The sequence below is a fragment of the Diorhabda carinulata genome, chromosome 12, assembly GCF_026250575.1.
Source record: "Diorhabda carinulata isolate Delta chromosome 12, icDioCari1.1, whole genome shotgun sequence".
NCBI lineage: Eukaryota > Metazoa > Arthropoda > Insecta > Coleoptera > Chrysomelidae > Diorhabda > Diorhabda carinulata.
The window spans coordinates 4,862,170-4,887,981 of NC_079471.1; the positions used below are offsets into that span (position 1 = coordinate 4,862,170).

Sequence of the window (25,812 nt, forward strand, 5' to 3'; positions counted from 1 at the left end):
GAGATTCATAGAATCTTTCCATTTTATATATTCGAGTTAATTAATCAATTATTATTGTCATGGTTATACATTGTTATTAAGATATTTTCATGCTATAAATCGGAAGCGAATCATTCAAATTCACATTTTCTCTGAAACAATTAGGTATTATATAATTTTGATTACTTGTATTTTGCGTCAATTTGTCTTACTTTAATTTGTTTGTGGAAATTGAGATTATTTTTGTATCTAAATTATTATTAAAATATTTTCAAAGAATTTTAAAATCATTTACATACTATTGAATGTTATAATTATAATTATAACTATAATCGTTCTTTTTGTTTCGTATAATTTAAAATACGAACCTAATATTGTGTGATACGGAAAATTCGGAACAAGGAAAGAGAAAATCAATTTTAGTTTTATTATGTTCCGGCACCAACGTCCTGGGGGATGTTAATCAGTGTCATCGACCTTCTATACTCTGGTAAAATGATCATTAATCTTAATAAATGCCATCCTAAAGAAAAATATCGAAAACTAAAAACTGTTATGGCATCAAATTACTGAAATTAGATTTTTTTTTAAATTGGACATATTGTTTTTCTACGGATGTTATAAAACTTCTCTCATCGGTTCCATACTTTCAAAATGGAAAATTCCATATGCAGAATATAATGAGAAATAATTTCTATCATTTTTCCAAACAATAATTGTTTAGAACAACATTATACTCACAGGCATTTTTGTGAAAGAATCGACTCCAATATTAAGCGATTTTTGGTAATTTTCTGTTGTAGGTTGGTGTCCCTGAATGACAGTTTCATTTTGACAGCTGACTTTACTTTACGGTGCAGACATATATTCGTCTGTCTCACTTATTATATGTTGAGTCTATTGCACATATCGTGAATGGATTATGCGTAAACAAAATTCATTACAATGTATGTAAAGTAACCTTTTTTCGACGAATGTGAATATTGAGTCGAAAAAAGGTCTTTATACACGAATTATAATCTTTTATCCTCTGTTTTCCTCATTATACAATTTATTACAACGTTAAACAGAGTTGGCATCGTGGTAAAAGATATTACGAAATATTTGAATAAGGAATTATTATATGCAGGTAGTTGTTTCTGACAAATTAAGATAATCCAATGCTGCTGAAAATCTTATCAATAATTCAATTGGTAACAAAATATCAAAAAGAGTAGTAGGATACAGCAATTTTGTACGGCATACGGGGATGTGACATAGTTTTCCCTGAATTAATTTTTTGGTGATCGGGAAAAATATGTTCTATGCATAATAAGTGTTTCCCTTCTTACATGTATTAAATAATAGCAATAATTATGAAATTTTCCTCAGAAATACTTTACCGAATTGACTATTTCAATGAAGTTAATCTTTGGAATTAGAGTAGTCAATACATAGGTGAGAACTTAATTTATAAAATGTGCCACATGTTGAATTTACAAATTATTGGTAACTGCTGGAAAGGTAATCCATTATGTCAATAAACAGGGTGTTTCATAAAAGGTTATCATATCTCTAGGATAGATAGAAAACTGATAATATTCAGGGTTTGCTCGGTAAAAAATTTTCGTAACGCCATTCAAAATAAAGGGCGTCGAAGAAAAAAAAATATACACATTTTTTACGATTTTTCCGCAACTACTGGTAATATAGTATTAAATCTTTATATGAACATTTTTTGGAAGATGATGCATCCAATGAATTTGTTTTTATGTCCGAATCTCATAGATGGCGCTAGTTACACGGTTCTTACCAAGTAGTATTGAATATAACTTTCACAATATTAGATTTATTAAGCAAAATTACAAATGAACTTCAACATCATATAGTTCTACACCATACTCTTGATAAAACTCGGCACTGTGTACTGTTTTCGGAATATTTTGAAAATTAAGAAGTAATAACCAATGCTGGTATTAAGTAATGATAAAGTTATTAATTATTATTATTATTAATTAGTAAGCATTATGTGAATTGAAAATTTTTTGTCGCTAAACTAGACCCCAAATCGTGAAAAATGTGTTAATTTTTTTTCCTTTAACGCCCTTTATACAGTGTGTACAATTACCTACTTAACCATATGGAAAACTTCAGAAAAATGTTATGAAGTAAAGTTATTTAGAATTAAAATGCATATTTAAATATGCAATTACAGCCATTTATTATGAAAATTCAGGTTTTGTGATTATTAGTATTATTTATCCCGTATTAATTATTCTGGCGGGATAAAATTTAGTGCAATCTAGGATGCCCCGACATGAAGTAAATACAAGAGTTTCACAAAAGAACAATTAAATGTTTACAAAGAGAAGGAGGATATGTCGGACATTTAATTAAAATTAAATTATATTTGTTTCTGTTTAATAGATATCTTTCAATTTCTACAATAAATAATTATTATGCATTCATTACGTATGTAAATTGCAAAATTGTTCAAAAACAATAATAAATAGAAAGTTTATCATATTTTTAACAGGTAAGAGGGATAAATTGTATCCAGTCAGAATAATTAGAACGGAATGATTAGTAAATAATCACAAAACCTGAATTTTCAAAATAAATGGCTGCAATTGCATATTTGAATATAACTTTTAATTCAAAACAACATTTTTTTGAATTGTGAAAAGTATCTTCCACAAAATTCAAATTTTTCTTATAAACCTCGTATACTACTTTAAAAAATTGATATCTGATGGCAGCATTTCAACTTTTGGACCATGCAGATCTTTTATCAGGAACAACTTTTTTCATAAAACCACTAATAACAAAGTTATGGTTCCAACTTAAGTAGACACACTGTAATACATCATTTATATATAAACAAATTTTGAAATCGACTTAGATCGAAGATATTCCACTATAAAGAAGTGCCAGTTTCCAAATAATCCAAAGATTCCGAAATACAGTACTTAGAACATCGTTGATGCACCCTGGTATCGAGGTAATTCTGCTCCCAGACAACACCAACCTAAAGAGAAGCTTCAAAAGAACGATAGTTTCTTATTTAGTTATTTAATTCCATAGTGTAAAAGCAGGATAAAGTTTTAGGTATTTGTGTTAATTTTATATTGTGATACAATGGATCCTTGATCAGCTAAATGATAAGGAAATCTGGAAAAAGTATTATTTATGTTTGATAAGTAATATTTTCTCCTCGGGAATTCATAACAACCTATATACTTCTTGGCATTGTGGTAGTTATATTGCTTGAATCAACGCAATAAGCCCAATCAAATTGTTTCCAGTGTATCTTATGGATAATAGATGCTCAGGAATGGAAGAGAATCAATTCTTATAGACAATACCGATATCTTAATATTCATTCACGATCTTAGCACGGCGGAGATACGTTCTCTATACATTCTTGTCCACAATACGTGGACTTTTCCTATTATCATTCAATAAAATTGTTATACAATAAATGACCAATACCAATACAATAGAAATGAGGGTCGAATAATTATGTCAATAATTTCATTATCCCTGTCCTTCAATTCTTCGCGTGAATATTTACTCTTTCAAATAATTTCCATGAATATCAATAATTGAATATATTTGTAAGCAAACAGAAAACTGAACATAATCTTTTCTGAACCATTGTTTGATTATTTTGACGGGGTTAGTGAGGAAAGACGAAAGATATCACGTGTGGTGACAAAGTATACGTGGATTTTATCCAGTATCATCTGATTTTCTGCTCAACTTTTCATTTCGAATATCTATACATAGGCCTCATTCACTTACCTTCCCCATTTTCTACTATTTTCAATTTTTCTACATTCAAGAGAAACGTTGACCACGTCAAAGTTCAATATTTACTAATGCTGAAATGCTGGTAAGGACGTTATGCCTTAGAAATTGGGCGCTATATGCCCCGCAGTATAAAAATGATAATAATAATTGTAGTAAAGAAGAAACCAAACCAACAATGTACTCAATGTGTCCCAGAAGTATCAACGTAATCTCCTTCTGGCTCTATACACATTTTCCAATACACATTTCGATTTTCACTTTCTTCCTATCCAAATGTGACCGTTTTCGCTTGATTTCTCTGCTGAAACGTTACAATAAGTTAGCATAATACTCGCCGTTCTTAGTTTTTCCTTTTTCAAGATAGTCAATGAAAGTTATTCCACACGCATCCCAAAAAAGCGACACGATGACCTTGCCTCAAGATGAAACGATCTTTGCTTTCTTTGGAGCCGGTTCTCCCTTTTCAGTCCATTCATTGTTCTTTGGTCTCGGATGTGAAGTGATGATATTGGTGCAAATAGCGACAGACAATATGGAATATGTATCGTAATCTAAGTATAAAAGACTATTAAATTAAGCAATACCCTTGTCAGAATACCCTTCTCACCTCCTTAGATGACTCATTCCCAAAAAATTTTTATTTTTCTCACAGACAATCAGATGGATTTCTGTAATGTTTTGTCATCATTAGTCGTAAACATTTTTGCCTACAACATTTATTATGATTTTCTTGATTCAATGCCAACAAATTATCTTTCATCCCATCATAATTGATTTCGCCCACTTTTTATTGCTCTATTGCTTGCCCAGATAATCTCTCTTGATGCATATTTGATTGAAAACCTATTTTTTTTTTCGAAAAATTTCCTGGAATATTCATTTTTCGTCGAATTTTCATACCATGCTTTGCAATTGTGTGTACTCCGATAAGTATTTGTCAAAAACATTGTTTTTGGGTAGTATCTCTTCTCTGGACATTCCTTGGCGATAAAGTCGGTTTAGTACAGTTGAAATCACTTTTTGGGCATATGTTGATGGATATTGCCGTCTCTCTTCAACTGCCTGGCATTGAACGCACGAATTTCACATACTTTATTGTTCAAACAAACTTCACAGCTCACAACTAACTATTAACTGTGAACTGGAAATTCTACTAAAAGTACTTACTAGATGATTATTGAAAAAATATTTCAAAATATGAATAATACCCTATAAACGTTGATATTTTCTCAATATTATTCGATTCAGCAACCGGTTCCACTAGGGAATTCCAAGGGATCAATTTTTTGTGTTATATTGTTGTTTATCTATACTTTCGATTGATTCATTTATTCTGAAAATTAGTTATTACAATGCAAACCTGTTCAAGTTTCTTATCTCTTTTTGTAAAGATAAGATTTTCACTATTTGATGACCGGTATTATACTTACTTTCATCAGGCTACAAAGAAAATCAGTATATACCCCACAGGCAGAAATTTTCGAGCTAATTAGTAGTGTAATATACTATTAAACGTGGTTTTGGTATTTTCAGTTGCTTCATCTCAATATAAAAACCCCTGATTCGTATTTTCAGATTTATTGATTGCTGGAAAATGTTGCTCTACCTCAAAATAGCGATTAGGAAAATGTTGCTCTACCTCAAAATAGCGATTAATTTTTGAATTGTTTGACCAAATTCTTCATAGTTTTGACATACATTAATATCGATTGTTATACTTTGTATTATTTTGCTCACAGTATAAATCTGAAATTAATCATTTTGTCAAATTATTTTTATATATTTTTCTCTGAATTTTTAAACTCCTTTTTTGCTGGAAGTGAGAGCTTGTTTTTGTCAAAATTCATTTATATAAGTTAATTATTTCATCAGTATTTTACATTGGTTAAGTCCATTTCTTTTTTTTGGTTCATTAAATATTATTTTCAACATTTTATGATTTTTACTATATTTGTTTCTTTTGCTTTGACTTCTTTCCCACTTACCAGTCAAATAACCATTGAAAACTTATGCCATTTGCTTCGACAGTTTCAAGATAGAAAAGCAAAAGACCGTGTTAATGCTTTACTAAGATCTATAATTAAGCAAAGACAAGAATTTTCTGTTATAGCTACTAACTAATTTTGAAAAGTTTACTAAGGGACGCGGTTTATGTTATGATTTCAATAGGATATGATATCAAATAGATTTATAATATTTGATCTAATCGACAAAATTTATTTCGTTTGGTGTAATTTATTAAAAATAATATATAGTCTAGTTATCATCAATTTATTAATTGGAAATAATAACAATACATGTCATAGTTCATCTAACAATATTAATTCTTAAATGATACGAGTAGGAAATATTCATCTAGTTGATAATGTTGACAAGTTGTCTTGTTCGTCATCTATCCTTGATACCTCTTCCGGTTTCAAAGATCCTGTTATTTCTTCAGCCAATTCGTAAATTTCTTCCACGCTCTATAAATTAAAACGAATAGTTACTTTGTCTTCATGATAATTGTTTGATTGAGATCATTTGAAATATAAATGCGAAATTTGCAAGGATAAAACAAGTTTCAATTATATTTTCCCCCATCATTCTTTAAACATATATACTGCGTGGACCAAATAATAACAAGAATTCTATTGCCGTCTGTGATGGAGACGTGGCTGGCTCTGTATCTTTTCTGTGATTTTTTTGATGGCGCTTTTTATTATGTCAACTTTAAGTTAGTTTATACTAAATTGTTTGAACGTCAAAAAATAATTGAGACGATGTGTCAAAATAGGACAGTTATACAGAGAACTTCCTATGATATTTTAAATAGAAGAAAATTTTCTTTTGTACAATTGCTGAAATCGTTTTGCTCTTTTCCTAAACGTTTTATATCACAACATAGAATTTCACTTTTATCGTAAATATCTATTCTAGTATATTTTATATTATTTGTATTATTTCATCTTGAAATTATTTCCCTTTTTGTATTAATAATACTGCTTTGAAATGATAACTATCACCCTTATTTACCCCTACGTGATACATTTTACCTAACAATTTTATCAATAGAATGAATCGTTGGATATACAAAAAATTGTTAAATGAAAATAGATTTATATAAGAGAAGGTTGAAAAAATCGATTTTCAAAAAATTTCACGTGAAACCTTCAAATATTAATTTCGTAAAACATAAAGTGTAATGTTTCCTCAGGTATCCGACAACGAACGATATTGCCAATAGATATTTCGAACTGATTTATAAATGTCATTCACACGAGAGAAAAGCTTGAACAATCACTTTCCAAGATTTATTTATTTTTATCAGCGTCGAAAGGTCACCGTGTATTGGCTAAAATTGTCCGATTCGAAAGAATTATGGCTAATAATTCCATCCGAACAAGCAAATACCTACACAATATTATTTAAAATTGAACAATTCTTTATAATGTTTGTTTTAAGAGACAAAAATAGAAATTATTGTAATACGATACATCGAAATAATGTAAAGATCATAGATAAAGTAAAGGAATCGCTAGGTATTTTCGAATAACAAACTATAGTGATAATAAAACGATCAAAATCCCAAGTCTGAACAGAAATCCATCTGAGTAATTCTTCCGACATCAATAACAAGCAATCTAGCTTATACCTATACTTTTCATCATCTTTCTTCACTTCACTATAAAGCAAACGGAGCAGAGAGAGAGACAATCTTATTACAAATCAACAAAAAGTCACTCTTTAAGTGACAATATTGAGTTTATGATAAGTATAATGACAAAGTTTAAGAAAGACATCAAAGAAGAAGAAGAAAGAGGACAGATCTTTCAGAATATCCATAACGCCACGTGGACTACCAAGTCGCGTAGTAGCTGTTTTCAAATAGTCACAACGCAACACAATGACTTTGATCACAAATATATTTAATTTTTGAAAACACATTAAATACGAGGTCGAGGAGGCCAACAAATAGTCAGCGTAACTCCGGAGACCGACGCCTTTGGGAGTCCTGGGTATTGCAAACGTATGGTATTGTGTCAGGTGATACAGATGATCCTCCTGTATGCGTGGCCAGTCTGACGAGAAGCCATGATGGCGGAAATACATAGAGAATGACAACTTGCGACACAAAAAAGAGGTTTGTTAATGGTTACCGCGGCCTATAGAACCGTATCGGCTGAGGCAGTCCACGTGATGCAGGATTTCTTCCCATAGATCTTATGGTAGTTGAGAGATGTTTTCTATATAAAATAGGAGGCAGACTGGCTGGCAACAGAAGGATAACAAGAGAAAGAACATACAGAAAGTGGCGGGAGAGGTGGAATAGTTTGAACACAAAGACCCAGTGGACTAAAACACTAAGCACAGAACTACCTCTTACTACATTACGCAGGTTCTCACAGGGCATGGATAGTTTGGTTCCTTCACGAAAAAAATCCACACAACAACTGATGATCTATGCGCTACATGCGATCAATGGAATGAACCGATTCCTGTACGAATGTGTACGCTGGAGTGAGGAGAGAACTGTGCTTGAATACAAAATGGAGATATGTCTCTGAGATCATAGATCCTATCTGGAAATCTGGAAATCGGTAACGAAATTTATGACCGACGTAATGATTAAAAAAGAAAAAGAGGATAGAGATAGTTATGGATGAATGGATAGGAGAATAAGAAAAAGTGGGAGGTACGCCGTTGATATGACAATTTGTTGTTTGAGGAGGGTGGTTTAGTGACGTGAAAGTCTCACCCAATCTCACAGCATTGCACTGCCCGCTGCGAGGAAGGTGTAAGTAAGTTCGTCCCTACCTCTCGGGACAAAAAAAAGATTAGATTAGGTTAGGCTAGGTTAGCTAATATTTAATTCCAATTTTGATTCATATAAGTTGTGTGACGACTCTCTCAAAATAGCTACAAAGGATTCAGGCAAATATTAAACGCTCAGAACGCGTTGTGTCTCTTTTATAACGCCCACGCCGCGACGTGGTGTTCCGCGTCAAGTTGGGGGCGTACTGAGAAATCTACAAAGCGTTGTGGCTGTTCAAAACGGTTATATATTAATCAATAATAAAAATGAATATGTATAAAGATGTCATTTGACCAATGTAATGTAATGTGAATGTAATACGTAGATTTGGGTAAAAGTAATAAGGGACATTTATGAGAATGATAAAAAGTTATTGAATAAAGGACTAGATATAATCGAACGATAAATAACATTGTCATAGTCATCTAATCGCTCATTCCATTCCATTCCATACAACGCATGATAGACTTCTGAATGGGATGATCTTAACATAGGTTCACCATACGACGAAAAGATCCGAGATATATATGTATCGATGATATGATTTTTCGGAAACTATCATCATGATCTGAATATTCGGAAGCCAAACAGGATTATGTTCATTGTTGTTCGGAAACTGACGGAAAGTTAATCGTGTCGTAGCTATACGATAAGAGCAGTGGGTAAATATGAACAGCTGACAGATTTAAAAATTATTAATTTCCCTCGAATAGTTGTCTATTATTAGTTCTCATGAGCAGCGCAATTGATGGTTATTGGAAGGTTATATAGGCTTGAAGTTTTTACTCGTTTTAGCATTTCAACATGATAATAGCTCTATAGCTCAATGGTATAATGGGGTAAAATTCATATATTCAAATTGACACCCCAATCACTGAGCTTATTCGGAAACAATAATCGTAATAATCTTCCTACTTACCTCACATTCCAATAGCCTTCTTACTAATGGATTAATATAGATAATTTTATCATATTCTTCTTGTGGCAAGCTATATTTCTCTTCATGTTCTTCGGAATAGTTCAGGAACCTATCTGCAGAAAGGCATAATCTTTCTTCTGGGCCTCTAAAAACGTGACCTTTCTGTATGGTTAATCCCGATTCCGGATCAGGTGTATCATCCCAATACAAGAATGTGGGAATCTTCACTTTTGGTATTTTGATCTGAAAATTTCACAAAACATTACTAGATTCATATTCGATCACTAGAAAGTTGAATGTATGTATGAACAAATAATCTCGAAGCTTTCATTGTTAATGAAATTTTATATGATGGTGATATATTAACTATATCAATAATGCGTTCAAATACATGTACAGTGGATGCAAACGCTGTCCAGCATGTGCTACAATGATCTGATACAGTACGATAAAGCAAGTGAAGATCGTCTACTAATATAAATTTAACAATTCATGAAAAAACTGTGCCACAATTTGAAAAATCAGAAGGAAAATTTAATAATTTGCTTAATCACGCATCATATTCTGTAGATATGGCTTCCAGATTCCCTCAGAACCAAAATATACATCAATTGAAGAGAGCATTGCTGAGAAAGACGTCTATTTGGTAATTGTTCTATATTTGTATAACTTTTTTGAATGTAAAGTAGACTAGATTCTTGATATTATTACTATGTCTACAACGTTGTCAAAAATATAAGAAATAATGAGAACATCGTGAGATTATAGTCCTCATACAAAGTGATTTTTATATATTTATCTACTTTTATTCATAGACTTACCTTCGCTCTTCTTTCGGCTATTAGTTTGTTACAAATAGCATCTATCAACATAACAGGATGATCGGCCATTTCGGGAGGAGCTTGACTTAATGGAATAGTGCCGTTTAATACAAGATTCTTCACCCGTTCCAATTCTTCAGCCTAAAAGTAATTCGTAATATATTTTGATGTACTATAAAATATGAAATAAATAAATAGATAGAAATAAATAAATAGAAAGTATTCACCTCTCTAGTTTTAATCCGTTTATCCATTTTTTCGGCATAGTCTTCCAATATTCTTATTTGCAGCCGTGTCATATAATCCCTGTCTGTCAGACTACATACGTTAGTACCCATTAGTTTTTCTAACCTCAGCCGTATTAAGGGATGGAAAAATCTGTTAAAACAAAACAATTAACCTTCATATCACATACACACTTGTAATAACGTTAAATAACGTATAGAAGCCAACCAAACAATTTTTGCCACTCAGAAATATATTTTCTTATACAGAAAACATTACTAACATTGATCATTTTTTCAAGAAAACACACAAGTAGTGTATTTTTTTTTGTTATTACAATATGATCGTGAAGGTCAATAAGCAAGTTTTATAACCTAACTGGAATAATGTGGAAATTCTTAAATCCTACTTAGTATACGAGGTCTGGCTATTAAATAACGGTATAGGCGCTTTAGTGAGAGCCGAGAGAGCACTGAAGATGACCAACTTCCATTTCGCCCAATGACTGTTTCAACTCCGGAAACAGTGACCAAAATCAACCAAATTGTGCGTGCAGATCGTCGAATGAAAAAAAGGTTAGAAAAATTTTACACGAGGAATTACACATGATAAAAGTCTGTAAAGTTGGTGCCAAAAAATCTGACTTATGACCAAAAGCTCTTACGTCAACGGGTCTGCTGAGATTGCCTTGAAAGGTTAAAAAGTTTAGAAAAAGATCTGATCGCGATTTGAGTCGATGTGAGCGGTAAAGCAAAAAACGGCTGAGCTCCTAAAGGCACCTACCAAAGAAGACTTCGAGTTCGACTTCGATCAATGAAAAAAACGTATGGAAAGTTGTGTGGCGAGGGCAGGGGAGTATATTGAAGGGGAGCATTCGTATGTAGAATAATTTTTATAATAAAACCCTTTTTCGTAACCAGTCTCGTTATTTAATAACCAGACCTCGTATAACTAAATCAAACGGCTTGAGCCTCACTAAATTGGCATTGTCGAGGGTTGGTTAACCTCAACATTCTCATATTGTAGTATCCGTGTTCATGTCAGCTAGCGAATTTAGCTATAGTCTGGACAACAGTTTCTATATCGAGGTTCCTATGAAGGTCACTGTATAAAGGTGCATCAACATTGAAATAATAAGGATTTTTTCATAATTTAACTTAAAATAGTGCACAGTTTATGTACATGAAAAAATATTATTTGTTATTTTCTAAATGTAAAGCTTAGTGACTGAATTGTAGTTGTAGCGTTGAAAAAATACTTCATGCATAAAAGTTTCTGTTCTTAGTAGTTTATTATTGTTCAAGAAGTGTTTACCACTGCAGGGACTTCTTTAAATTTAAATTTGAGGGCACATTTACTGGAAATTGCCTTCTACTCTGTTTTAATATTTATTATTAATATTTAAGTATATATACTAATTATTACCTATTACTATAAGCTATAATTTTGTTACTCATTGTGGTTTTCTTCTGATGATATTAAAATTTTTTTTATTCGTATCTTTATTTAGTTATTTTCACGTTGGTTTTTCAGTTTTTACAAGCTTTTGTCTTTGTTTACAAATTATAACAGTTTTTTGACAATAAAACAGTTCTCTTTCGCATTGCATAGTTTACACCTGTGTTTCCCAACCTATTTTGTGCCATACCCTGTTCAATTGACAGTTTTTAGGAAGAGATCACTATAAAACACATTCAATACACTGCCATTACAAAATAATATATTTTATAACCTGACGAAATTTTTCGGAAAATTATGCTTAAAGTAAATATAATACTACATTCTCACCAATTGAAACTATACAACCTATATATTCATTTAATCAATAAGCCTTTACATCACTTTTTACTACAGAAGTTGCGATGGGCAATTCGGGTTGTTAGCGAGATTCTAAATAGTTCGGGGTTCCCCGCGGAGCCTGTCGTCTACGAGAGGGAAGTTTACTTGACGAAACCAAATACCCAGTTGGTCTCGTCAAGCCAAATAATACCTAATAATTAAATTTGCATTTGAATGGTCTGAAACGAAACGGAGTTAAACTATTTTCTACATAGATTTGGGGTCTCGTATACACTGCGATCCGAAGGATCTATTATGTCCCCCTTTTTAATGCTAAACTGAAAAACCCAGTGTTTACAGCTGATCCATTAATCCCATCCCTTTAAAAAGTCTAGAATGTGGGATGGCTTCAATTGTCAGAGAGTAGTGTAAGCTGTAGTGCTCTGGAGTTCCTTAATGTTTCATACTTCGAAAGAATGTGGGTTGAAGCTCCGTCATCTGTGCAACAAAATCTGCTAGGTCTAGCGTCTTCAGGCCACAGTACTCCGGTAGAACTACTGTTAGTATTCGTAGATTGTTCTTAGGTTGATACATTCAGCAGATCTACTTTAGTTATAGTTTCCAAGGGCTGCCTCAGCCTGAGTAGGTTGTCCCAATATTTGGTTTTGTTCCTATCTACCTTATCTTCCAGTGATTCTTCTGCACCGCTTTGTCTGCCTCCACTTTAGCTAGCTTATCAGCTATTTTCATTCCCTCCACTCCTTTATGTCCCGGAATCCATAGTAGGGGTTTTTTATTTTTCTTCCTAGATCGTTTAATTTTTCTAGGCAATCCCAAACGAGTTTGGATTCTATGATATTGGAGATTAGAGCTCTAATGGCTGCTTAACTATCCTACGGAATGATGATCTTGACTCTGATTGCGTTTTCTCTCTAGATTGAAATGGGCACATTTTTTAATTGCATATATTTCTGCTTGATAAATGCTTGGTGCGCTGCCCAGGCTCTCAGAGTGTGGTTCTGGGCCCGTAAACTCCTATTCCAGTTCCGTCTGCTGTTTTTGATCCATCCTTATGCATTTCTATTCATTTCTTGTATCGTATTTTGATCCCATTTATTGTTTATTATTGAGGTGAAGTTTTTCTCAAAGCTAAACTTTTTCGATGCAACATCCTGAGGCATGTCCCAGGGCTGGTCATCGTTAGGAAGGGGCTATCTTCTCTTTCCCTTAACCCTCAAATTGTCTCGCAGTGGGAGCGTGGGCTTCGCGTTGGTAAACGACTCAACCAATGTAAAAATATCTTCATATTCATTACACTCTTTATTAAAACATTAACTACCACCATCAACTTCAGTTACGTAAAATGCTACTTTTCTTATTCAAACTAGGACTAGTAGAAATCCTTGAAAATAATTTCTTAAAAATTGATTTTTTCTCATATATTTCCATTTTTGCATTACAATTATTAAAATAGAATTAGGAATTAAATTTTAGACCAATAAAAGCCTTATTCTGAATTTTAAATTTATCTATTGATTTCCGAATCACGTGACGATTATTAGAACAAGTTGTATACAAACTCCTGTGGATATCACGAAACTTATATCGACTTTTTTTCTGGATCAAGGAGAAGCGCCTGGTGTGACAAGTTTAAATGTAAATAGAGCGGTTGGATTTGGCGTCAGGCGAATTTCATTTATTGAAAATGATATTATCATAGTACACTTTCGACCTTTATAATTCAAAATTGGTCTTAGAAATTGATGAATACCTCAAAAGCGAATTTGGGGTTACTGAATTGTTAATGGAAGTTTCTTTGAAGCGTCCTAAATAAATTTATCAAGAATTTCGTGAAATTATCTACAGTAGCAGAATTTTCAATTCAAAGCTGTACAATTTTTAATTTTACACGAAAATTATTTTAGAGTTATTCGCTGGACAATTGCCATTATTCAAAAACATCTTATACATAGAAAATTATAAATTGTAATATTAGAGAATTGGTTTTTATTATTTATAACTAATTTATGAAAATTTGAAAATTATATTTTTAACCACCGGGTTTGATGAACAAACTTTTTTAATCAATTGTTGTTTTTACAAATTTGTGAAAAAATTCCTCTGAAATTTAATAAAGTAAAATTGAAACATCCACCACTCTGATTTGATTTTCGAACTTTTACCGTTTTTCCAATTTCCACTTCAGTTAATTCAAATATTGGTATTTCTCATTTAAATATAAAGTAGAATACTTTAGAACGACTTAGTTATACAGTAAAATTCATATGTTCCCTCCAATATGTCCCAGTTTGGAGATACGAAGACATCGTTAATTTCTTGAATAGCAATTTTTTTATGGCAAGTAAATTACATAACAGCTGAATATCATATTTTCATTTTTTCTTACCAAATACGTGATGATACAAAGTGACAAAAGCATGAAAAATGAGTAAAGAAATGATGAATTCAATTATTTAAATCAAGCAATTGCTTTAACTGCCATAGAAATCCTCTAGAATAGATAGTAGTTATTTCATTCAGTGTCTTTACTTAGAGCTATTGGTCGTTAATTATTTTTTTTTCAAATTCCCTTTACCTCGTTATTTTTTTCATCTAAAATAGAAGGGAGAAAAACTTCCATTTTCCAACATAAATTCCTCCTTAGCCGAGCGAGTTTCAAATTTTTTAACAATCAAATAACTCATTTTTAAGAAGCTTTATGGTAATTTATAGCCGATAAATGGGCATACGCATTAAAGTACACGATAATTATCTTCAATAAATATGATTTAGTAAATTTGGTAACGAGTTAGCTAATCAAGTTACCTAATACTAGCCAGTTACCGTTTTCATTTTTTCAAATTATCATACATATCATAATAAAATGTGCCCTTGAACTGATTGTCGAAAAAAAAAACGGTTTTTTTGTGTTGAAGCATGTTTGTTATTTTTCCCAAGTGCCTTGTAATAATTGTGACGTCTACATAGGGCAGACATCTCAGTATTTATAAAATAGACTAAAAGGTCATCAATACGTTAAGAACAATAAAACTGTATTAACGGACCCAAAAATATCAAAAAAACATATATTCAATTATAGAGATTTGAAAATTTTTGGATCGAAATCTAATACAAAAAAAAGAAATGGTTCACATTCATAGGAACAAAAAAGACCTAAAAAATTCAAGTAAAACTTATAGCTCTATTTTATAAATTCTAATACAACTAAAAATAATTTAATAGATGACTATATACTTTTTAGATGAAAAACTAAGTAAAAAATAAATTTATATTTTGGTTTTATTTTTATTTTGATATTCATGATGTAGGATATCTATAGATTGATATTAATAATCAAATTTTCAGTGTCATATTTTTATAAAGACTAAATGTAGTCGAAACATCAAAATTTTTATTTATCTTATTTAAACAATTTAAGAATTAATTTTATAACAGAAGAGACCTAAAACCAAGACGATTTAAAAACATTAACATATATAAAATGTCTAAAGAATAAGAAATTAAATATATTTATGACTTTTCCTCGATTTTTTTTAGAGTTTTTCACCTATATTAGAATTGATTCAATTATATCAAAATAAATAGAACAAATATAATATAATGTTCTAAGTTACTAAGAATTGGGATGATGTAAAAAATAATTTTTCAAATGTAAACGGTGTAAAATATCATTTGTATTGGTTAGTATATTGTTAACTAACGTTTTTGTTTATCAGATTGTTTAGTTTCTATGTCTCAATTGCATAAAACACATTCTCTTAAACTTTAGCGGAAACTAGTCACCGTATCAAAATATCCGAAAAATATTTAATGCTAATGTTTTGACTGGATATCCAGGTGGATAAGGCAATGTTACTGTGGTTTAAGTTTTAGCGTGACTGTAGATAACCTCTTAATGGACCTCTGTTACAAGACATTCAAAATTTCATGAATGTTCCATGAATTGACGTACGTAAAAATTTGCCGTTGGAAATATTATTCGATAAAATTTATTTCGAATTATCTAAATCTATGAAATGCATGAATTTATCTAAAAATGAATGATAGAGCCGTGAAAAAGATGTGCGAAGCTTTTTGAATATGTGGAATTTATTTTAAGATACCTGGAACAACACCGTTCTCTGAGTTTTAAAATATTTTCTTTCGCCGTCGACTAATACCTTGGAATGGTGGATAATTCGGTAGAAATTGCGCGTGCGGTCGAGAAGACGCTTTTCCGGAAAATGACAAAGTCCCACACAACTACACAAATCACCGCGGTGGCACATTAAGGGTGGGAACACATTTGGAGTTCCGAGAAACCACCACGTGTTTTAATCAGATCTAGATGACAATAGGCCAATAGATGAACTTAGAGTGAAGGTAATATTAGGTTCGGTGAGACAAATTTGCGTAATATATTCATAGAATCTACTATACAATTCCCATGTTAACCTAATCCCCATAACAATTTTTTGTTACTAGAATCAACTACTAACTGTTGAAGCGATATATGTAAAAATATAGGAAAGGGAAAGCTGATTTATAAAACAGTAGCATTGAAATGACAGTTGAGTTTCGCGTGATTGATACTTTCGTATATGGTTCAAATTTTCCCATAACTTTGAAATTTTGTTTGTATAATTGAACGTCAAAACTACTCTTAAAATCCCGGATAATTTTTCACAACAACATTGGAAATTATATCTAATTACGAAGTGTCTACGTGAAACAGGAATGTCTTGACCTATCCACAAAGCAATTTGTGAGTCAAATATATTTTATTGAAATTGGTAATTGAACTCTCTCTTAAAACATATCCAAGTACAAGAACAAGATTTTTCTCCACTATTTACGAAGTAGTTCTAATAAATTAACATCCTGAACGTTCAGTGACGTAAATTGAAATCTAAACAGTATAAAATTTTACCAGATGACGAAGCGTAATAATTGTTAATGTCCAAGAAGTCACTATTACGTCAAATAGTACTTATTCATGAGAATACACTTTCAAAACTATACCAGGTATTGATAATTTAATGAGCAAACTGAATCATTACAAATATCATTTGTTCTTTTATTCCAATGAACCCACTAATTAATGAGATAGTCCCATTCCATACTAAATGTCTCACAGTTATTTCCAAAAATGTATTGGAAAGCATCAGTTGGATCTGTAGATATTGCAGTAAATGTTTCCAGCGATGAATTCCACATTCTTTAACAAGCTCTGTGATATTTTTCACACCTATCAAGTAAAACAAATCATCATTCGTAAATTAAAGGAATATTGTATATTGTTAAAAACCGCCATTATTTTTTCAATTGATAGATTTGACGTCTGAAATAACTTTCAATTTTGTAAAAATACTTTCAACAAACAACTTTAAGTTGAGGAAAGGAGTTTTCATATTTTTAGTTGAAATATTTTTAAAAATAACAGTGCTACTAAAATCGTCTTTATAGTCATTAAAAAATCATGAAATTGAATTAACCGCACACACATAAAAATAAACAATATTGCCAATGATACACCTTCTTTTGAGAGTTGAAATATTCTTATTTAAGCATACATAACCTCACGTAATTAAATAGAAAACAATCGATGAAAGGATTAATTTCGCAGTATTTTCTAACTTTGTTCTCCATTTTCTATACATTCGAGTATAAAATGGGTTACTCTGAATTTGGTCTAGCATTTTCCAAAAAATAATCAGTTTTTTTATTTTCAAATTCGTAGACGATTTACAGTAACTTGTTATATTTTTTTATAGGAGAACTGGCGCTGTTACTCGAATGGAAAGAATTTTTTACAAGAATTTATCTTGTATACCATATAAAACTAACATTTTCTCATTTTTTTTATCTCGGTTTACAACGTTCTCCGCCATCTATCTGTCTCCTGCACTTCTGTATATATGCCCTCTCTTCAACTTCTTCGTTGGCTTCCTCTTCTCCTTCTCCCTTGTAGTATCCACTTTAGGACCTATTTAGGTATTCTCTTGCCTGACATTCTTTGTACATGACCATACCAGATTAGTTTATAAGTTTTGATGTCATTGATTAATGTATGTCTGACCTTCATTACCTCTTTTATTGTGTCACTCCTTATCCTGTTCCTCCTGGATTTGTCGTTATCACCATTTTTTCCATAGATTGTCTGACCCGCTATATTTAACTCCCATATATTATAATTCGTTGTTTGTTGGCTTTTGATCTTGTTTCTGAACAGCTTTTATCTATTTGTTCTATCGTTTCTCATGACTTGCTAAGTCGTTCACTGTCATATGCTCTCTGCAGATCCACATATAATAAATGAATTTGTTCTCCTAATGCAGTTTTGTTATGATCACTTGCATAATTAAGGGAAGGTGGATCTACCGGATCTTCCTTAGCTCATTTTTCCTCGGGACTATTTTCTTTTTACTATAGCTTGAGCTTCTAATATTTTCTCATGATCAACTAATTTTGAAGGTTATTAGTTGTGAATATTGAATTATGAATGGAATTTGTACCAATAAAACATTTTTATTCAATTATAGACCACCAAAGCACACTTCGTCTTCAAAGTCTGTCAAAGTTTCTTGCACTTAAGAATTGATTAAATTCAATTTGTATAGAGAACGTGGTTAAAACGCCCTGTATTGTTTTTGAAAGTCTATTTGCGTATTTGTATATTCACGACTTCGCATTTTATTCTTTATCATCTGGTTATTGACATTTTCCAAATTATTAGGTAACATGTTAATAGAGGTGTTTAAATTGTCTCAACCAATCTTGGAAGTTATTTTTTGTCATTGCCTTCAGCGCAATCCATGCATTAGCCTCAACTATTTCTATGGTATTGAGCCGGAGTCCTTTGAGCGGCATTTTTAATGTATTCGAAAACTAGAGAAGCTGTATGATATGATGGTTCCTCAAATATTGCTTCAAAAAGTTTCATGAATATGCAGGTACACTGTCTTGGTGACATTCACCGCTCGTTCAAAACTGTGGCTGGTTTATCTCTGATTACGAAATGGAATATTTACTTCCTTCAACATAGTATTCTTTGGCACATCTTAGAGCATATTAGAGTGGACAACACCTTCATAATAGAAGGAAACTTTGAATTTATTCCTCACTGTATAATTTGGTTCCTTTTTCATCCTAATGATTAGATTTTTGTTTCTGAATAATAATCATCACCAATAAGAATCTGGTCAATGAAAGTAGACTCGATACTTCTGAAATGAACTTCAAATACATATTCGGGGGAAATCGAACGAATAAGACACACAAATACAAACATATTTTGTAATAAGATTCACGTCGAAAATATTTTGTATTCTGGACTAAATTCGCTGTAAATTCAGATTCCATGAGATTTCGGGGATAGACCTGGTAAAATCCTTCAACAAATATGTATTCATAGTATTGTGCTGTAAATACCGACTATAATGATAATTTTGTGTGGGCGTAATTGTTTTTGTGCTTTAGTTCATGAACAACTGGAAATTATGATTTCGAAACCCATCACGCCTACTAAATAAGACACGATTCGAATTTTAAGAAGTCAATTATATATCTAGAAGGACCATACTATGCTATGATGTTAAAAAATTCATACTGAATTGATCAAAAATTGTTTATATGTTTGTTATTATTATTTTAGAATACTTTCAATCCATCCAAGTTAATATATTAGTACATATGGCCATTTGCTTTTCAACAGAAGGCTTCTAAGATACAAAGAGTTAATGGAAATATGAAAATTCCTTCAATATTTGTCTGCAGATGATTTTGATAGATTTGAACAGTTTCCTAAATGAAAATTTGACGTACAGTACTAAACCTTGAATACCACTCACTTAATTTACTGGAATAATAGGTTATTGGGATCCATTTCATTCAAGGACATTGGTATAGTATGAATTTATTGTAAAAAATGATTGGTAGGATTATCTCCAAATCGTAGTAAGTTCCTGATAACAATATTTGTAGGATGGATTGATAGTTGTGGTTTTAGTGAAATCACCCAACATTCCTTTGGTTAAGAATAGTAAGACTGGTTGTATTGAAGTAAAAATTTCAAGCATTTGTTGTAACCCGCTTTATTTTATTTTTTAGTGTTGTTAATTTTCTCATTACTCAAATATCAAACTTCAATAACTATAATATAAATATCTAAAGATTTGTCTTCATTTGTAATGTGTTTCTAGTGAATTCTTTCTCGGTTTTGCTTCTATATTTGCTTCTAATCTAAGTAGATCGAATTCTATCGGTAGACTAAGGTTAAATTAACCTCTTGTGGTTTCTTCAGGACTTCTGTACTCTTGGTAGCAATACAATATATGAGAGAGATTTTTTTAAAATTTTATTATGAAAGAGCATGAAACTCCACAAGAAAAATAAAATATAGAGCAGGGAAAAAGCTTCAAATATCTTGGTATGATACTAGCACAAGAAGAAATACTAAAACAAGAGATGAATGAGAAAACTGGAGCCATTGGAAGAGAGAACACGGAGAGAATAAAACAAAATTCGAAGAAATAAGGAAAACAATATAAGAGAAAATTTCAACTCGAAATCAATTCAAAATAAAATCATGGAAGGATAATTAAGATGGTTCGGCCATGTCTTGAGAATTAGAAAATAACGATTAATACGGGAGATATATAAATAACATCACAAAAAGACTTAAAGAAGATGGTAGGGGAGAAACGAGGAATAAGATGACAGTAAATAAACCAAAAAAAGTAGCTAAGGAAAGGATAGAAAGAGTTGTGGAAAAGAAAGATTATATAATGACTCAACTCCAATAAGCCTCGCATCTGTAAAAATAGGAAGGCATCGGGATTAAATGAATGAGTATTAAATTCGACGAAAAATTTCATTACACAATGAAGCACTGGTACAAAATCAAAAAGAGAAGAAATTGATGCGTTGAAATATATTTTTATCATGAAAATGAAACTGTTTCCATAAAAAATTACTAAATATGAAATACAAGCCGTGAAAAATGATCGAAATTACCATACCAACAAAATCGTTGAGATATTTACACATGAGCCAAACTTGAATAACATTTTGATGAAATTGAAATTGTAAATAGCCAATTACTGCTGCCAAAAACAAAAGGACAAAGATCCGCACCGATATAAAATAACAAAAATAAGATGTTTTGATGAATATATAATTGAATGTCTACCAATTTTTATGAGTGCGACGCTATTTGAAATATTTATTCAATACTCCGCAGGGCGTCTTGCACAAATAAACTCATTTATGTTTTAAACGCATAAAGGTTTTGTTCTAAAATATTTATTTTTAAAAATCGATCAGATTCTGAGAATTATATCCAAATAATTTATTTATAAATATAATTATTCGTCCAGTTTTGCAGACATATGTTTGTTCAAACAACTGTAATTTCCCCTGTAGGCCTACTCGACTTTTATATTTTAATAAGATTCCTACTCTTGAAAGTCTTCTTCAATTGTCATGTCTTCTTCGGTTTCTTCTCCTTCCTCTTCCTCTTGCCCGATGTTCATTATTCAATTATGTCTTCATTAAAATCACAGGAATCTTCCCTTATTGTACTCAACTGTACATTGGAGCAAGACCGACCTTGGCTCTTGGTACACCGCTTAGTACATGACTTTTTTACAGCCACATTTGGCACTACACCCTTTTTTGCGATTGCAAAAAATAGTGTTGAGGAGATTTCCTGGAGCAGTAAAGTTTTAATCGGTTCCAGAGTATTATCTATCAATTTCCAACCCCAGTATACTGGGTTCAGTTGATTTTCTAACCATGTTTGAACTTGATGTTGAACTTGATAGTATACATACAAGTGTTGACTAGCAAATGCCGATGTTGGAGGAAGACATGATAGTTGTACTTGTTTTTTGTTTCACGTACTTTTTACAAAAGTTAAGTATCAGTATTTACCGATGCAAGTAATTTTTTTGGAGCTCCAAAATCCGCAAGAAGAAAGCGAAAACCTTCTATAATTATTGTTTGAGGTGTGGAATCAATTTCTGTAAATACTTTATATATTATAGACACAAATAAGTATTTATACTTGTCTTAAGTGCCTGATATGTATATACTTGGCTCATATGTTACTGAATACACTGTTTACACAACCACTACACCAACACTCACGATTACACCGTCTGACGCGCGTTTCGATAACCAAGTTATCGTCTTCAGAGACTGAAGGTAAACTTGTTATCTTAGAATCGCGTTATCCCAGGAATGGTAACTCTTAGGAAAAAAAAAAACACGGGAACCATTTTTGTCGGAAATAAGATTTACAATTTTTTAGTGCTACCGTTTTCGAGAAAACTCCCAACACCTCAAAATATGACATTCGACCCCGAATATGTCTAAATTGACCGGACTATAAGTTTTAATTATTATATTGTTCACTGGGAATATGAATTATATCAATTTTATATATCTCATACTGGGAAATGGTTAAATTTCTTGAAATCTTTGGATTACTTGCAACGTTGCGAACCTTAACTAGCATATATACAGAGAAATAGGTCAGTTGCCATGACATTTAGTGTTCCAAGGATTCAAATCTAAAATAGCAGCTCATCAGTAAACAGCATTTGAAATTGTCCTTCTAGAAGGATGACCAATGTTGTAATTTGATTATAGAATAATTAAATGATAAAAAATATCCTTTATTTCATGACGTGCTTCTGAATCTAGTAATTACTCTATATAATTCAGGGATAATGTGAATGAATAAATTATAAAAGTGAATGTCAGCTCCTCATAACAATAAACCACAATTTTCAATAGTGTAAAATAGGTTCATAATCTGGATAATGTACTACAGGGTGTTCCTGGGCTTGATGCAAAAAATTCTGGTGGATGACCTTAAAATAATGTTGTGACATGAAAAAACTTTCGTACACAACCCCTCATATCTGATTTATAGGGATTCATAACTGCGAAATCAGAGCTAAATTATACATTCGAATATAACTAATTCTTTTTGGATGATTACGTATGTCCTTTCAGTGTATTTGACGGAAAGCCCAATGGTTAACAATCCGTAACTTTTATACGGACAACCTGTAGAATATAAAGATAGCTTTTCAATGGATTTCTTAACAAAGAGGTATTCTTTGTTTAACTCAATAAAAGTTATGGTTGAGGAGATATGTAGATGTTTAGATCGTTGTACAAAGGAAACCATTCGCTATAAAGGGACATTCTTACAAAAATTATCATAAATTGTAATTATCCATCGAAAATACTTACAGGAGAGATTGAAACATAATCAAACATTTCTAATTAAACTGCATACTGTCGAACATCGTGTTACTTACATAAGGAAAAAATTAAAATGAATTGGGCGCCTAGCACTCCTACATACTTCCGCACTCTACGGACGATATTTCTTTGTAATTGGTAGAGCATTCGAAGATTCAGCCTTATAGCGTCACAATGGAAGTTTATTCTATCGATCATTTCGTTTCTCGTGTTTACGGATGTTGCATATCCCCAAAAAAATGAATCTTTTGCATTTAATTCAGAGGAACGTGGTGGCCATGTGACGTAATGGAGAAAATATTATTAAGATAATTTCTTATATCATTTAGGAAGTTGGAAGTGACTCCAAATTCTAAGTATCGCTGACCATTTTCTCCAAGAAATGTTTAATTGTGTTTCAATAACTCCTGTATTCTATAATTATAATTTATGATAATTTTCTTCAGAATGTCTCTTTATGACGAATGGTTTCCTTGGTATATACAATGATCTCAAAATCCACATATCTCCTAAATCAGAAATTTGATCGAGTTAAGCAAAGAGTATCTTTTTGTTGGAAAATCGATTGAAAAATGCATTTTGCCATCTTTAGATTGAACAGGTTTTCTCTGAAAAGTTACGGATCGTTGATATTTGTACAGATTGTCCCTGTAAAAGTAACGGATTGGGCGTGGACATACATAATCATCCATTGAAAATTAATAATATTGGAATGTACAATATAAGTTCTGATTTAGCAACTTCAAACGCCTATAACTCAGAAACGAGTTGTCGTATGAGAGAATTTTTTGTCAATATTTTAACCTGAAAATTGATCGATTTTCTACGAGCTACGATGATCTGGGTCTCGAAATAGGGGTAGTTATTTGAAAAATATTAACATACAAAGCACGTTTTGAGTTTGAAGACTCAACGTTGCTTAGAATTTGTTTACCAGCAATTAATAATGAAAGTTTTCAGAGAATTTGTGTGAAAAGTGAAAATCATAGATATGTGATGCAATATTTTTATTTGGAGGCTTAACCAATAAAAAACTGAAAGGCAATACTGAATTATTTTCAACTAAAAGTACGTTGTTGTATTCTAAAAAGTGTGCTTTATAACTTGGATATAGAGGATATGGATAAAAGGCTGTACGAAAGATGATTATCACATCGTTATGTTTTGAGTATTAAAAATAATTTGTCGGTAACCAACAGAGAGAGAGAGCGATATAGAGTTTGTTGTGTTGTGAGTAAATGATAGAGACATAATTCATATGGGGTGGAGAAGGTTATAAGTTTGTCTATGATATAAGAAAATTTTTATCTGTTTAGAGCTACAGTTATGGTGGGTTTAGAACAGTAGAGTGTTGTGAACTGAAAAGGAACGAGAAGAGCAAAAAAAGAAGGAGAAAGACGCTCGGTGAAACAAATGCTTTTTAAAGAGTGTAATAGATCTTTTTTTTGTTTATGTAAGCCGGTAGAGGGCTGCGTCTATTTGGCTAGTGAACCGGTTCAACAGATTACAAGAAAACCGCAACAGCGACGATCGATTAAGTGAAATATCCTAATGGCTATGGAAGAACTGTCAAGAAAATCGGGGTAATTTTCAGGAAAGTCTTTGTAAAGGGGGTTAGGGGAGGTTTTTCTTGTGCTTTGAGGGAAAGGGGCGTCTAAGGCCCATTTCGCACCAAGCCAATCCATTCCATTCGCGTCTAGTCAAGTTTTGTCCAGTCAAGCCACGTCAAAATTTGCTTTCGCACTGAATATGTTGCTTGTTGAGTCTGAGTCGGTCAATGTTGTGGAGAATTTGTGACAAGATGGATGCTCTTCTGCAAGTCATAATTTTACTCTGAGTATACAGAACAAGGAAGATGAAGAAAAGATGAAATTTCTGTTGGGTTCATCCCATACATTTAAGAAGACCAGTGTTCGGTTCTTTCAATCACATCTCTCCGGATCTACTCCCCAAAAGCTGAACGTATTCGAAAAGAAAATACCAACTACAGAACTGCAATTTCACCAGAAGGAAGACTAGCTGTTTTCCCTAGGTAAGAAAATCATTTCCTGTAATACCTACCTCTTTCTCTTGCACTAATGCAATTAGATTTACCAGATTTACACATTCTCTTTGTTTTAATGGTAAATTAATATTTCCAATTCAAAAGCGTCAAACTTGACTGTAAGCGAATGGACTAGACATGCTTGGTGCGAAATGGGCCTAATAGCGACCCGAGAAGTATT

The 25,812-nt window shown here is 31.9% G+C and overlaps 1 protein-coding gene across 2 annotated transcripts in view; it reads right to left on the reverse strand.

The window, feature by feature from the left end:
* Positions 1–6,023: 6,023 nt before the first annotated feature.
* The window catches only part of LOC130899968 (uncharacterized), a 36,265-nt gene continuing 16,476 nt past the window's right edge, over positions 6,024–25,812 (reverse strand). The window contains exons 1-5 of one of the 2 annotated variants that reach the window (XM_057810193.1): positions 16,435–16,565; positions 10,534–10,684; positions 10,307–10,447; positions 9,486–9,728; positions 6,024–6,236 (exon numbers count right to left, since the gene is read on the reverse strand). In XM_057810193.1, the coding sequence (XP_057666176.1) occupies positions 6,123–6,236; positions 9,486–9,728; positions 10,307–10,447; positions 10,534–10,644 (609 nt within the window). In that variant the 5' untranslated portion in view covers positions 10,645–10,684; positions 16,435–16,565 and the 3' untranslated portion in view covers positions 6,024–6,122. Of the gene's footprint in view, positions 6,237–9,485; positions 9,729–10,306; positions 10,448–10,533; positions 10,685–16,434; positions 16,566–25,812 lie in introns of those variants that run through there. The other variant, XM_057810192.1, reaches the window with a different exon arrangement.